The sequence below is a fragment of the Lipotes vexillifer genome, unplaced genomic scaffold (genome assembly GCF_000442215.2).
Source record: "Lipotes vexillifer unplaced genomic scaffold, Lipotes_vexillifer_v1.1 scaffold308, whole genome shotgun sequence".
Lineage (NCBI taxonomy): Eukaryota > Metazoa > Chordata > Mammalia > Artiodactyla > Lipotidae > Lipotes > Lipotes vexillifer.
In genome coordinates this window covers 3,130,584-3,145,342 of record NW_006792985.1, presented here as the reverse complement: position 1 = coordinate 3,145,342, position 14,759 = coordinate 3,130,584, and the positions used below count along the sequence as shown (strand labels likewise).

The window sequence follows — 14,759 nt, the reverse complement described above, 5'->3', positions numbered from 1 at the left end:
TGAACCTCTCAGTTTCCTCATCTGTAAAATGGGTTCATGACATTCCACGTCACTGAGTGATGAGGTTTCCACGCACCACTGGACCTGAGGTTTTTGTTTCCTGCCATACGACAAATGCTCAGTGAAAAGCAGACATGCGCTCTTGAACATCTTCACCCCGTTTCAGCCCTGGGGGAGGATCACATGAGCTCCAGACAACACCTTGAGCCCAGCTTCAGTGTGTGGCCAGGACAGACTCACCGTGGAGACCTGGAGATAGTGCTGGCTGTCGCTGTGCGTGAGGTTGGCCAGCTGGGACACCCAGGTGAACTGCTCGTTCAGCTGCTTCAGCAGGGAGGACGTGTTCAGCATCTTCTGCTGGTAGGACTGGAGCAGCTGGTCGTAGAGCTTACTGAACTTCTCCGCCAGCTGCAGGGACATGTTCAGCTGCTGGCGCAGCTGCATCTGAGAGGAGTCGTTGGCTGAACAGTCTGCCCGGAGATTAGAAAAAAAAAAAAGAAAAAGAAAAAAGACAAACAACAGAAACGTGAAGGGAGAGCTAAAAAGGGATGAAAACAAATGGCAACCAGTTCACGCAGCAGCCAGGACCTAAGGCAGAGCTAAGGCAGAGCTACTCCAAGCTCCAGTCCACCAAGCGTTCACCAGCAGCCCAAGACAAAACAGACGGCTCTCCCCGCGTGTAAATCAGCATGCGCGTCCTTTGTTGAGAAAGTCTTGCCCTGGGAGACGATGTCAGCTGAACTAAACTGTCTCAGTGACATCACTGATTTCTCTTTGGGTGCAAGACCCTGTCTCCTTGGGGACCAGCAATGAGGGGCACTGCCCACACCTCAAGAAGCACGGACCTCAGGGCTCCATGTGCTCAGACCTCACTGCCCTCCTTCCCTCCATTAGTCATTTCAGGAAACGGTGGATGTTACTTGTAGCTGCCATTTGCATGGTACCGGCTATGTACCAGGCACCAGCAAGTGCTCCGGATAGCCGTGATCTCTAAGAGTCAGATGTATTCTGACGTTAAGTATTATCAAGAATGGACCAAAGCGGTAAATCATTTGCCTAAAGTCATAGGATGAACGATTTACGAGGGCAGGATGTTGAACCCTGGGCTTTAACTCCTAAACTTGGGCTCTTCCTACTCTGAGTCTGTGGCTCTGGAAAATTCTCCAAGCTCACCTATATCTATAGAGTTGGAAATTCTGGCCCCAAGAGCCTGGGTAGCAGAAGAGCCAGTCAGGACCCTCGGGCCACAGAGCACAGTAGCCTGAGGTTGGGCATCCGGGCTTGCCCACCTGCCCACCATGGCTGGTCGCCAAGCTCACCAGAGAGCCGGGAAGTTCATTGCTTTTGGTCACCAAGTGCCCACTGCAGGTTGTCAGGTGGATAAGGGCTGGGAACTACCCACACTCTCTCTCTAAAAACTACTGTTTTTCTCTCCCTTGATTTTTGAAAAATATCCCCAAAAGAACACATCAACCCCAAGCAAGTCAGCGGAAAGCGGGAGTTCTTTGCACACTTCACCATGGTGGCTGTAATGACTTCTACTAAAATAAAATAAAATGTCAGGTGGGGCAAGACATAGGATTATTAACAATAAACTGGGTTGAAAAAGGTATATAATGACGAAACTTAACTCTTCTTACCAGGGAATCATTGAAAATAAGGACTGTCATTGAGAACTGGGTAGCAGTCTAGAGCAGTGGCTCTCACCTGGGGCGGTGCTGTCCCCAGGGATATTTGACAAGGTCTGAAAACCTTTTTGGTGTCACAGCTGGGGTGAGGGTGGGAGGCTACTGGCCTCCAGTGGGTAGAGGCCAGGGATGCTGCTAAACACCCCACAGTGCACAGGACAGCCCGCCACAAAGAAGGACCTGGTCCAAACTGCCAGTAGGACCGAAGCTGCGAAATTCCAGTCTGGAGGTCCCGGGTAGCACCTGCTCAAATGGCTGCAAGCACCTTAGATAAGAGGTCATAAGTCTTCCTCAATGTAGAAAAGGAAACCGCTGTTTCAGGAAGCTGTGATCAGTGAACATTAAGATCAGGGCCAGGGGCGCCAATCTGAGCTTGGGGATCTGTAAGGTCTCTTCTTCTGGCCCTAACGTGACTCTCTCACGGTGTGATTTACACTCTTCTGAAGGCCTGCCCGGGCAAACCCAAAAAGTATTAAGTAAGAACAAAGCCGTAAGATGGATCCGCTCGGTACAAGGGAAACAATTAACTTTTTCCGAGCATAGACTGTTGTGGGCCAGGAAGTGTTCCGCCGCTTTTACAGGTGTTATTTCCAAGTAAGAAGAATTTAGTCCCCCTGATAAAACCGAAGGAAACAGCAGAAGGGAGCTATTTCCTCTGCCTCAGGGACCAACCTACCAAAGGGAAAGTTGCCGGGAAGCTAGGGTACCGCTAGGAGAGACCCACGTGTTCAGGGTAGAGAACACAGCAGCACTGATTGGGAACACACCACAAACACCCCCAGGGCGTCATGTAATCTTGGGCAGGTCACCAAACCTTCTCTGACTGAGCGTCCTCCTCTGTAAGACAGGGATGATAACTGTAGCCACCCCGGTTGTTCCAGGGAAGAGTAAATGTTTGTAAAGTGTTTACAGGAGTGTTTAGTAACACACACATGGGAAGAGTTTGTTTAACAGAATCCACACTGCCTAAACTCTCACTGTCTGCAGCAAAACATGAGGACGTCTACTAGGTTTGGCCCTTGGGAACAGACGAACTGGGGGAAGTCAAAGGATGACAGCTCTTTAGAAAAGCACGGCAGCTCCTGCCACTGTCGGCCTGTTAACCGTGAGCTGGATCATGTGGTAAGCACCTTGTATTCTGTCTCCCGACTTCAGGGACAGCCCCTCATCTTAACCCGCGACCCCAGATGGGGACCCAAGCAGAGCTGGGCAAAGGACTCCCCCACCCAGAGTCACAGCTGGAAGGCAACAGAGCTGGCATTTGAATTCGCATCCATCTGAGCCCATAAAAGCAGCCCTAGTGAGGTGCTGGAGACCCGAGGACACAGGAGACCACGGGGCCCCCCAACTCACCCATGGACAAGATCTCCTGGCACTTTTCACACTGGTCCTTCATCTTGAGGCATCCCGTGGAGTTGTGGCGGATTTCCTTGCACACGGTGCGGTCACTGCTGTTTTCTGGAGACACACAAGGGAAAGTCATACAGAGCGACACAGAGACGGACCACCGCGATCTCCCAGAGCCCTTCCACACTACTGTCTGGCCCTTTGACATGGTTCTGCGGGCAGAGCAGGTTGGACTCTGGTTGTTTGCCTGCAGACACAGGCTCGGATCGGGGCTCCCTGCAGCGGGACCAGCAGGTGGTCCCCAGGGCCCCCTGAGCTGGGTTCGGCCCCCTACCCCACCATCCCCACCTGCTGGCACGTCTCCTGCCTGCTTGTATTTCTCTTTGGCATCATAACCCGTTCTGCTCTGCATTCCGTCTGGCTCATTTCTCTCCCCGGGCCAGACAGCAAGCGCCTTGAAGGCAGGAATAGGATCCACCTTAGAACCTCCTTATAACACAGGGAGCCCCCCATTATGGATATGCAGTAAACTCCTTGTTCAATTCAATACCCTCCTGTGTTTCCAATCCGTTTCAAGCCACAGCCCAGTGCCGGTCAAACTGTAGCATTTAGGAGATGGGTTTGGCCAGCGAGTGTCTATTGGTTCAATGAAGGAAATCACTTCTGAAAGTTTTGGCTTCTCGTGTCCATGTTAGAGTTCCTTCATTCAAAATATATTCATTGTGTGCCCATTCTCTACCAGACCCTAAGGTCACAGCCACAAACAGCTTTCTTAACTGTACCGTGAGCTGATTATATAATTTGTCACCAATATATGCATGGCGTCCACATAAAGCCACCTGAGTTCCCAAGACAAAGGGGTCTAGTTCTCTAGAGGAAATAGTCAATGTCATGCCCTCCAGTTGCTGGAAGGAGCTTAGTGCACTCGAAAGAACACAGATTCCGAATCCTGCAGGGCTAGATTTGACCGGCTCCCACTTTATCAGCTGTGAACCCTTGGACATGCTCCTTTACCATCCTGTCATAGTTTTCTCCCCATCAAACCGGGATAAGAGCACCCTCCCCAGGTTTCTGGGGCTGGAATTCAGATGACACATGCCAAGCCCCGGACACAGTTCTGAGCATCTAATGGGTTAGCATCTCAATGAACTGTGATTTCCCATCCCATCCTTCTAACCTCCTGGGAATTCCGCCATCGGGAAGTGGTAGGGAGTTCTATGCATGTGGGCATCCATGGCCTGCTGGGCCTGGTGGATCATGTCAAAGAAGGGCTGAAACACGTCATGGAAGTTCAGGGGTTCCAACAAGGGGAAAGGCATGACATTCCGGGCGAAGCGGGACTTGGGATTGAAGAAGAGAGATCCCCTTGGGAACGAGCCAAAGGGCGAGTAGTACTGAGTGTCCTGGAACTTCCGGGGGAAGAACCGGTCCTGGAAGAGCTCGTCCATGATGTTGGATGCACGGTTGAAGCTGTCCTCCATGACGTCCATCACATGACCCTGCTGCCGGTCGTTCTCCAGCAGGGAGTCGATGCGGTCACCGTTGATCCACAAGTAGAAGGGGGAGCTCTGGTTCAGGAACTCCTCGAGCTGCGACAGGAGACAGGGGACAGTCAGGGGTGCTTCCCCGTTGTCAAGACGGGCCAGGCCCGGCCCCTCCTGCCTGCACCCGGGGCAACTCAGAGTCACAGCAGGTGGCAGAAGGCCAGGCTGGGACTGGCTCCCCATCTCTGAACTGTCCAGGTCAGTGCCTTTCCATTCTACCGACCGCGAGGGGAAGAGCTTAGGAAGACCTGCGAGGCCGAGAGAGTCACATGGTCCGTCACATGAGACTAGTCTGCTGTCATCTTTGGCCACTGGTGATCCCCAAACCTGCTCAGCCAAGGGCCAACTGACGGGACTCCTGGAAAGGGCAAAATTCATGAGCCCTAGCTGAGCAAGGCCCGCAGGAGAGGGAGGGTCAATAACAGGGTGCTAAAAATTCTTAATTCCTTCTGTTTAAGTGGATGCAGGGCTCTTCCATACTGTGGAGCCATTTGTTACGTTAGGCAGCTAATAATTGCTGAATGAGAGTCTTCGGAAGATGGCAAATACCTGGCACAGGTGCTTTTCATGACTCCACATTACTGCACTCGTAGCAGACATTACCAATTGATCACAGCACTCTGGGCCCCAGTGCAGCCAGAACTAATCAATTGCATCCGGCATGTGAAATGAAGCTGTGATATTGTGATTTATAGTAAGAAATATATATTTGGTCTGGTCCTTGACAAAGAGGTCCTAAAGCCCTCGGAATTTCCTGTGATAAGAGCAATAAAGGTGTCTTTTCTTATGTTAGTAAGGTGACTTTTCCAAAAGCACCTAGGGATGGGGGCTGGTTGCCAGGGGAGCCAACCCTAGGATTAGAGGGTTGGAACTTTCAGCCCCACCCCCTGATTTCCAAGGAGGGGAGAGGGGCTGGACCTTGAATCAACGACCAATGGTCAATGATTTAATCAATCGTACCTATGTAATGATGCCTCCATTAAACCCAAAAGGATGGGCTTGGGGAGCTTCTGGGTTGATGAACACATGTGCCAATGAGATGCAGGAGACTGTTGAACTCGAAGAGGGGATGGAAGTTCCCCATCCTTTCCCCATCTCTCCCCCGGGCATCTCTTCCGTCTGGCTGTTTCTGAGTTATATCCTTTTATAACACACCAATAATCTAGTATGTAAAATGTTTCTCCGAGTTCTATGAGCTCCTCTAGCAAATTAATTGAACCCAAGGGGGCGGTCATGGGAACCTCTAATCTACAGTCAGTCCGTCAGAAACAGGTGACCACCTGGACTTGTGATCGGCGGCTGAAGTTGGCAGTGGGGATGGGGAGGCGTCCTGTGGGACTGAGCCCTGAGCCCGTGGGGTCCGACGCTGTCTCTGGGTAGATGGGGTCAGAGCTGAATTCAACTGCAGGGCACCCAGCTGGTGTGGGAGAAATTCTTGATGGGGAAATCCCCACACTTGGAATTGGGTGCAGAACCAAAGAAGCATATTCAGTTCTCCTCACTGCCCAACCAGAGCCCAGGCTGTGCTGAAGAAACGAGGCCCCTTGTCACCTGTTGGCCCACCAGTCCCGAACCGCTTCTGCAGACACGCGCGTAGAACTTCATGCAGGTCTGTTTCAGGCAAGGCTTACACTCCTCCCAGAGGGCCGTCATGGTCTCATTGCACACCCCCTGGGACGCCTTCAGCTTTGTTTCAGAATCCTTGGTGTCATTCAGGGCATCCTACAGGAGAACCGAGGCTGGGTTAGCAACAGAAACCACGGCTTCCCCTTCCCCAAGCAGGCACCGTGGTGCTGGCCCCCCGGCCCAACCTGGCCACATGGGGTGCTTATTTCCACCCCTGCTCTGGCTCACATGTTCCCGCATCTGCCCACCTGGAATTCCCTCCCCATCTGGCTCTAAACGTCCTCTCGTCTTCAAGATCCAACTGCTCCTTAGTCCTTTCCAGCCATTAGAGCCCATCTGGACAGCTCCTTTCTCTGACGCTGAACCTACAGTCTTTACCCCAGGACTTCCCTCTCGCTAATACCCCACTTCCTAGTCTCAACTTCCGGAATTTAAATGTCATCTTTCAAAGCTTCCCTGAATCTTATTTCTCTATTGCAACCATGGTCCCCCGCATGCCACGGGAATAGGTAAGCTTCCAAAATTAAAGTCACCACTACTACCAAAACTCTCCAAGATGACCATGACATTTGATCCAGTAATTCTACAAGAATCTATCCCGAGGAATTCCTGCAATAAAGGAAAAATCCATATGCTTGAAGATATCTGTTACAATATTGATGTGTGGCAACAAAAATACTGGAATCAACCCCAATGCTCAAAACTAGGGGACAAATTAAGGAAACTGTGGTACCTACAAAAGGTAGATAGGACAGCATTACAAGGGATGTTTGTAATAAGTTTTAAATATTATAATAAGCATTTTTCATGTTAAAAATTCAGGAGTTTGAGTATAGCCACTGTCCAAAAAGTATAGAGGAGAAAATGTAGTAAGAAATAGATCAAACGTTAAGTAAATTGTCCTTATAGGTAAAAGGGTTATGGAAAAACTTCTGCTTTTCTATATTAAAGTCTTGATAAATGAGTGTATTACTCTTCAAAGAATTAAGTAGACCATCCATACCCCAAAGCAAAGCTACACTATGAATATCTGAATATGGGAGGTCTTCTCTTGCTCTGTGTCCCCTGCCCCCCTCGTCCGAGATGGGGAAGGCCACCACGCCTCTTACTGGGCCAATTCACAGGCGTCAACTCTGCTGCCCAATTCCTTTCTTTCCTGTTCGCATACTCCTCAACTAAGAAGTCATGGAGCCTTTTTCCAAACTTGATTTGCTTTATCATAGAACCTGGATTGTCGAATATCAAACTCCAATGAGAAGTGCAAAAATTCAAGAACAAGGGCTTCCCTGGTGGCGCAGTGGTTGGGATTCGGCCTGCCGATGCAGGGGACGCGGGTTCGTGCCCCGGTCCGGGAAGATCCCACATGCCGCGGAGCGGCTGCAAAAAAAAAAAAAAAAAAAAAAAAAATTCAAGAACAAGACTTGCCACTTCTGCACGGGCTCTAGGTTTCTCATAGTGTGACGAGAACTAATACTGATGCCAAGAAAGGTACTAAGTTTCAAAGAAAGTTAGAGCTGCGCCCAGGCCAACATTTCCTTAAGTGGTTTCCATGGAATTGTGCTACAAGCTATCAGGAAAAAAATAAATGGATTCCATGGTCAATTCGATTTGGGAAACACTTGGATTAAATGAAGTTATACGTGCTTCCTTTACCGCACAACTTTTCTGAGTCTTTATCATGTTTTACTCTATGCGTCAGGGATCATGAAGGCGGCAGGGGGCCCCATCTCAGCATCTCTGTCATTAGGGGTAGGGTGGCAATGGGAATAGGCTTTGAGGAGACCCTGAAGGACACTACTGACTTTTTAAATAAGCTCCTGATTGAATTATAGTGTTTTAGTTTTGTATGTTCACCACTGGACCTGGTTGTCTCTTTACAAAGTAGTCCAGAACTCTATAGAGCCTTGGGCAATCCAGCGTGTGCCTGCTGTACCCCCAAAGGTATTGCCCCTACTAGATAAACTTCCTGAAGGTAGGGTGCCATACCTCTCCTAACCTGTGACAGTGACACACCCTACCCAAAGCCTGCCTTGGACCTTGCACATAGTCTGGGTTTAGAAAAATCTACTGAAGTGAATCTGGGCGGCAGGCCCTGGGCCAGGCTTGTAACAAAACCAGATCCAAGATCTCACTGCTTGAAGCTTTCAAAGGCAAATAAACCTTCCCCATTTGTTAACCACAGCCCCAGTATCAGCTGACACAACCGGAGAAGGCCTGCGGGTCACCATGGTATTGTAACCTGGCAGTGAATTCGGAAGAGCAATGGCCCCTCCCTCCCTCCAGCACAGTGGATCAAGGTGGGGGTCACCGGGCTCTGCTTACCTCTTTCTTCTTCTTGGCCTCCTCTAAGGAGCCAAGCAATGATTTGCGCTCTTCGTTGGTCTGTTCTATTAGGGTCTTTATCTGTTTCACCTCCTTCAGAGCATTTTTAATTTCTTTATTAATGTACTTACTCCCCTCGGTGGACATTTCTGCAAGAAAAGAGCAGGGAGGCAGATGAGGCCAGAGGAAGGGATGGTGCTGGGGATATAACCCTGGAACCAGCTGGAATGGTCAGAAAGGACAGTGGGTGCAGGGGCTGCCATGGCTGGGATCCCCCTGGCAGGCAGCCTTCGGGCCCCTCCTTTGCCCTGACACAGGTTCCATCCCAGGGCTCACTGTAGACTCAGGGCCAGAGAATCGATTACACCCAGCTGCTCAGAAATGCAAACCATCGGAGCGGACACGCCCCAGAGGAGGGACAACCCAGTCCGCTCCTGGAGCTCTGGAGAAGCAGCCTACCCAGCTGCAGAAGAAATTTTTCAAGGAAAAAAAAAATCCTGGAAGCGTAACTGTTTAAGCATCAAACTATAAATAGCGTTATTGTGGATACAAGTTTTTCTGCAATGCAGTTTAAGCAAACATCTGAACTTCGCTGTTCTGATGCAGCGTCAGGTGACAGGGCCACAGAGGTGACTTAATAGCACCATCCTTCAAGGAGACTGTGATCAGACACCACACCGTGTGACAAATGTAATGAGACAATGTCACCAAAGTACCGAAAGTAACAGCCAATGCTTCTCTGGTTCTTATCCTGGGCCAAATGCTGAGCTGGACACTTCACGTGCATTTTATTTAATACTCTTGACACTGTCTTCACCCCTTTGCACAATCGAGGATAAAGAATCGCAGTGAGATCAAGATACTTACCCAGGGTTATACAGCTGGGGAGGGCGGAGCCAGATTTCCACCCAGCTCTGAGCTCAACGCTTGGGTTTTTAACTATTACCCCAGAGAGTCAGTCAGCTCACAGGACAAGAGTGGGGCAGAGGGAAGACAGGTTTCAGGAAAGGCCTGGCAGCAGAGGGGAACCACCAGCTGGGCTCTGAAGGATGACAAGCCCTCGTAGTGAATGATATTCCACCTTTCCTGAATCCGGAGCATTGGTTTTCTAGGTGGAAAGGTGGCGGATACAGGTAGTAAGTGCTATGGAAACTCAAGGGGAAATCCACAGAGGCTCCAATGGTCCAGGCTTCATGGAGCTTCGTGGAAGAGGTGTGGACGCCGGACCGAGCAGACGGGGAGAGGAATAGCCAAACGAGCTGCAGCAGCCAGAAAGGGCTTGGGGTCTACCTGAAACTGCCTGGAAGCCCACCTGACCACAGAGAGCCTAGGCCGGCAAGAGAGGGCTCAGAGAGGGGCCCGGGCAGAGCAAACCCGATCCGATGCACAGGACAAAGGTGGTCTTAACCCTTGGGGCCCTGACACAGGGAAGCACGCCAGGAGAGCACGCCTGGTCACTTACCCTGGAGCTCTTTGTCCGAGATTGCCCTGCCATTCTCCCAGCTCAGCAGCAGGCCCACAAGCAGCAGTAGAGTCTTCATCTTGCCTCCTTCTCCAATTCTGGAATCCTAGCACGCCTCTGTTTGCAGAGAACAGGGGACTGTCATGGTAACAGCTAGACAGCCTGCTGGTTACGGGCCCAGCCTGCTGCCTGTGCGGCTTCCCAGGAACCCTGCCGAGGCCTTGCCCTCCACTCTCCCCTCAGCTGGCATCACCGACTTTTTATCCCAGGGAAGTGACAAGAAACTATCAGACTTGCCACTGGGCCCCTTCAAAAGAAAGTGGAGGAAGTGGGTACGGGGAGGAACCACAGGACAGCAGCCTGATATAGAAGAAACGAGAACTCCAGAGTCAGAGCCACTGGACTCTGGTCCGAGCTGCCCTCCTCCTTCCTCCTTCTCCTTGTCCCCCATAATAGCTGACTATGCCTAAAAAAGGCACATGTGCTTTCTGCATCCAGAAAGGGCATCTATCTGATGATACCTGCTCACATCAAACAAACCCTGAAAACACCTCTCTTGGGTCACTCACCTGGCCTCTGCCGTCCCCCTAAAGTGGGGACTGCAGCACAGAGCACAGACAGCCCCCTGCTGTCTGCATCACCCATCCTGCCCACAGCAGGCATCACCAATCAATCACAGCACTGTCCCCACCGAGGCTCGACACCTCCTGAAATTGCTTTTCAAGGGTCTGAGGCAGTGACAGCCTCTGGGTTGCTACAGGGAAATAAATCCATTTGTCATCCCTAGCGTGGATGAGAGTAGAGCAAGGTGGGGAGGACAGTTGTCTTCAGGGAATAGAGAGGGAGGGGCAAAGCCAAAGGATTAACGGCGGGGGGGGGGGGGGGGGGGGGGGGAGGTGGGGGGCAGAGCAGGCTTGTCCGGGAAGCCGGGGGGGGGGGGGGGGGGGGGGCAGGGCAAGGAACCTCCCCAGGAAAAGTCCCTGTGGGAGGACGTGCCACTCTGCTCTGCCAAGTCCCTTTCACGCAGCCAGTCCCTCTAAGCCCACAGCAGGGTGTGTGCCAGGGTCCTCCCACCACCACTCGGCTAGCTGCCCTGAGCCCTGGACCAGCTGGTCTTACACAATGGACCCTTTCCCAGAAGCTGAAGTTGTTGCAAAACAGAAACCCCTCCCCCTGCACTGCCCTTCACCCCAATGCTCATCTGAACTCACCCGTTTTCCCTAAGAGAATGGGAAGGGGGTCTCCCTTTCCTGAAATGATGCACATCCAGAAGATGCTCTCTGCTCAGCAGGCCCATCTGGACCCTTGCGAGAATATTAATAAGGCAAGCTCCTGAGACATAATTAGTAAGGCAGCCAGGCTGTGGTTCCCGAGCAGCGTGGGAGAAGAGAGCGGGTCACCCAGAGATGGTGAGTGGGCAGCTGAGCCAGGGTGCTATTTCAGGTCTGCGTGGCTCTGCCCTAGCTGCTCACTGAAGCCTGAAACGCCTCAAACAGGGACAGAGCCTTTGTCACGCCAGAGAGAGAAAGCTGGCGAGAAACACCCCTCCAGCAGAGGCCCCCGATAGCAAAGACTTCTGAGAAATCCAGACACGCGCCTCTGAAATAGGTTGGGACCAGAAGACAGGGCATTGGGTCCTGAGGAAAAGAGAGACAGGACAGCCAAAGGCAAGAGCTCTGGATGAGAAGTCTGGAATCCCAGCGGTCAGTACAGGATCTCCCACCAAGAGCCTGGGGGCCATGGGAGCCATCGAGTTCCGAGCTGGGAGAGAGACCTGTCTCCTGCCCAATCCCTCCACCTCAGAGGGGAGGCCGAACCCAGAGACAGGATGGGGCTCCCCAAGGCCTGCAGCAAGCTGGCGGGAACCCCAGGATGAGAACTCAGCCCTCCCAAACCCCAGTCCAGTGCTGTTTCCTTGACACCCAGTCACTTAAATCTCTAAGCCTCGATTTCCTCACCTGTAAAATGGACCTAATAGAGACCTTCGAGATGGGAATGTGTTCTGTAAACCCAAGGGTCTTATGTAATCATAGGAAATTCCGACTCCTTCAAAATTGACGTAGGATCAATCACGGGCATTGGCAGTATCTATCGGGGAAGTGGGAGGAGGTGGTGTGTTGGGAGAGGGACAGAGGAACTGAAGCAGGTACACAAAGGTCACCTGTGGTCCCTCCCCGACTGTGGGCTTTGCCTCAGTGATGTGATCAGCTCCTACGAATTACCCGGGAGTCTTGTTATAATGCTGATTCTGATTCAGAGACTGCTTTTCTAATAAGCTTGCAGGGGATATCGATACTAGTCCAAGGACAGTAGGAGAACAGCGGCTGCTCAGCCAAACTGCCCTCCCTTTGCACTGACTCACCTCCCCACCCATCTCCTGGCCAGGCTGCCTGGTTGCCAACTGCTCTGATTGAACAAGCCACTCCAAGGCCCTCCTTTCCCCAGAGGAAGCCGTGGGGAGGACATGGTCACGCAGCTAGTAAGCTGCAGGGTTTAAAGCCCAAAGCCCAAGCTCCTCTCCTACTGCCTCCCCAAATGCAGAAAACTCAACCAAAAAGAAAAATGAGAAAATAATTCACCTGTAATTCACACCATAGAGAGGCAAACATTAGCACTGTGGTATATTTCCTCTTTTCTATGCATTTGCATACAATCGGATCCTTTACATCCACTATCTTCAAATACTCTCTAAAAGCACACTTTTGTGGCTGTGTAAGAGTCCTTTTTCTGATGTACTTTATTTTGCCATCCCACGAGGCCGGGCATTTAAATTGTCTGTAATTTCCCACTATTATTATCATGAACACTCTGGCGAGCATCCTTTTATAGTATCTGTACTTACTCTTAAATTCCAAACTTCACTCTTAAAACAAATAATAATAAGTTTCTTTTTTTCATTAGGTCCAGAAATTCTGGAAGGTCAAGGCTTGGGTTCTAATCCCAATTCTGATACCTATTCTTTGGAGATGGTCCTAAACCCCTCCAGGCTTCAGATTATCATCTATAAAATGAGACAGTTGAATCAGATGTCTGAAGTCTGATGAAGGTTTTGTGATGTTTCTCTGATGTACCCTGGTGCATTAGGAAGCAGAAAGAGTGGGATTTCAGTGGTTGCAACATATACTTAAATCAAAACATCATTACTTATAAACACACAATCCAGAGAACTAGAGAATTCGCGAGCAAACAAGATGACTCATGCGCGCAAGCTGACAACCACCCCTGGAGATCAGTACCTTTCCAAGGAAGATGCTGCAGGAAGGCTGCAAGTGCAGGCCAGCTCTGCCACTCACTAGCCTGGCCTCGGGCAACAGCGTCAGTCCTCCAAGTGTCAATTCCCACGTCTTTACAAAAGGAGGATACTTACATCTATCCCGTTTACTCCACAGAATTGTGGCTGGAGCTGATGAACAAAGGGCTTCCTGAGTCCCTTGCCTGTCTGCCGGCAATTCGGTCCCGGCTCGGCTGTCTGGTGATGGGGCTCCGACCACCTCCCTTCCCTGGATCCGCGACTCCATCTAAAGCGCCCCTCTGACAGCCCTGTGACTCCCAGTGGCCGTCCTCTCCTCGCCTGGGTGCCGCCCCCCGCCCGCTCATCAGTCCCGGCCAGGCTCTGCGCAGGGGCAGGAAAGGTGGGGACATCTCACCGGTCAGCGGTGGCCGCGCGCTCCTCCTGGCGACGCCGCGTGCACAGCACGGTGAGGCGCTCGTATTTATAGCGCTCTGCTGCGTATACACCCACTTTGGGGCTGGCTGCAAACCTGCATGACTCACGCCCAAAGAATGCGGTAGAAAGCACCGGGAGCTTTCTGGAAGCCGGTGCGGGAGGGGGTTCGGAGGTGCGGGCGGGTGGATGTCCGGTGCAGCACCCGGCAGGGGGCGCGGGGGCGCGTATCAGCACCGCGAAAGGCTCCGGCGGAGACAGACCCTGGGGTGCGGGCGCGCACCGCTGCCGGCTCCCCGTCCCCGGGGGCTCAGAGCTGGGGCACGGCGCCCCCAGGAGGGCAGAGCCTGAATTAACGCGCAGAGCTGGCACCCAGCTCCGCAGAGATGGAGGGATGCTCTGCGCCCCTGGCTGGTGCCTCGTCCCCAGTAGAACGTCGGTGTTCCGCTGCCCAAGTGAACGTTAATCTTTCGCATTCAACACGCGCCACTCCTCTGGCTCCGTTGAAGCAGAACAGCGTCAGAAATAACGTGGGTGTGATGGAGAGGGATGTCGTGCTAAAACACAGGAAGGACAAAATGCCGGCTTCCCGAACCACCACCTGACCTGCTGGTCCTTTGGCAGACCTGCTGGCCGGGAGGAAACAGAAATGTGTTTTTAGGGATGAACACAGCATCCATATGGGGAGCTAGAAGGCCTCCCAGGCTCCTTGACTCCTGGACGTTAAGCAAGTATTTTCCCCATCCACTGGGGACCCAGCCAAGCAGGGCGGGCTTCATGAGCACGGGACCCTGCCGCCCCACACTTGGTTTGAGGAGCTACAGCCCCAGTCTTGAAAGTCTTAAAGAGTTTTTGAACAAAAGGGGCCCTGCGTTGTCATTGTGCACGACGGGACCGCGCAAATTATGCTGCTGGCCCTGCTTACAAGGGAGTCACTGATCTCCACCGGCCCCAAGTTTCCTCCGCTGGCTCAGGAGGCATCTTGCCAAAGGACTTTTTTTTTTTTTTTTTTTTTTTGTGCGGTACGCGGGCCTCTCACTGTTGTGGCCTCTCCCGTTGCGGAGCACAGGCTCCGGACGCGCAGGCTCAGCGGCCATGGCTCACGG

General features: G+C 51.9%; 1 protein-coding gene across 1 annotated transcript in view; it reads right to left on the bottom strand.

The window, feature by feature from the left end:
* CLU (clusterin) overlaps positions 1-13,765 on the bottom strand; it is a 14,833-nt gene extending 1,068 nt beyond the window's left edge. Inside the window, exons 1-7 of the mRNA XM_007466185.1 lie at positions 13,637-13,765; positions 9,990-10,106; positions 8,528-8,676; positions 6,131-6,301; positions 4,213-4,624; positions 3,042-3,146; positions 241-470 (exon numbers count right to left, since the gene is read on the bottom strand). Of these exons, the coding sequence (XP_007466247.1) occupies positions 241-470; positions 3,042-3,146; positions 4,213-4,624; positions 6,131-6,301; positions 8,528-8,676; positions 9,990-10,068 (1,146 nt within the window). The 5' untranslated portion in view covers positions 10,069-10,106; positions 13,637-13,765. The remainder of the gene's footprint in view (positions 1-240; positions 471-3,041; positions 3,147-4,212; positions 4,625-6,130; positions 6,302-8,527; positions 8,677-9,989; positions 10,107-13,636) is intronic.
* Between the last annotated feature and the right edge of the window lie 994 nt (positions 13,766-14,759).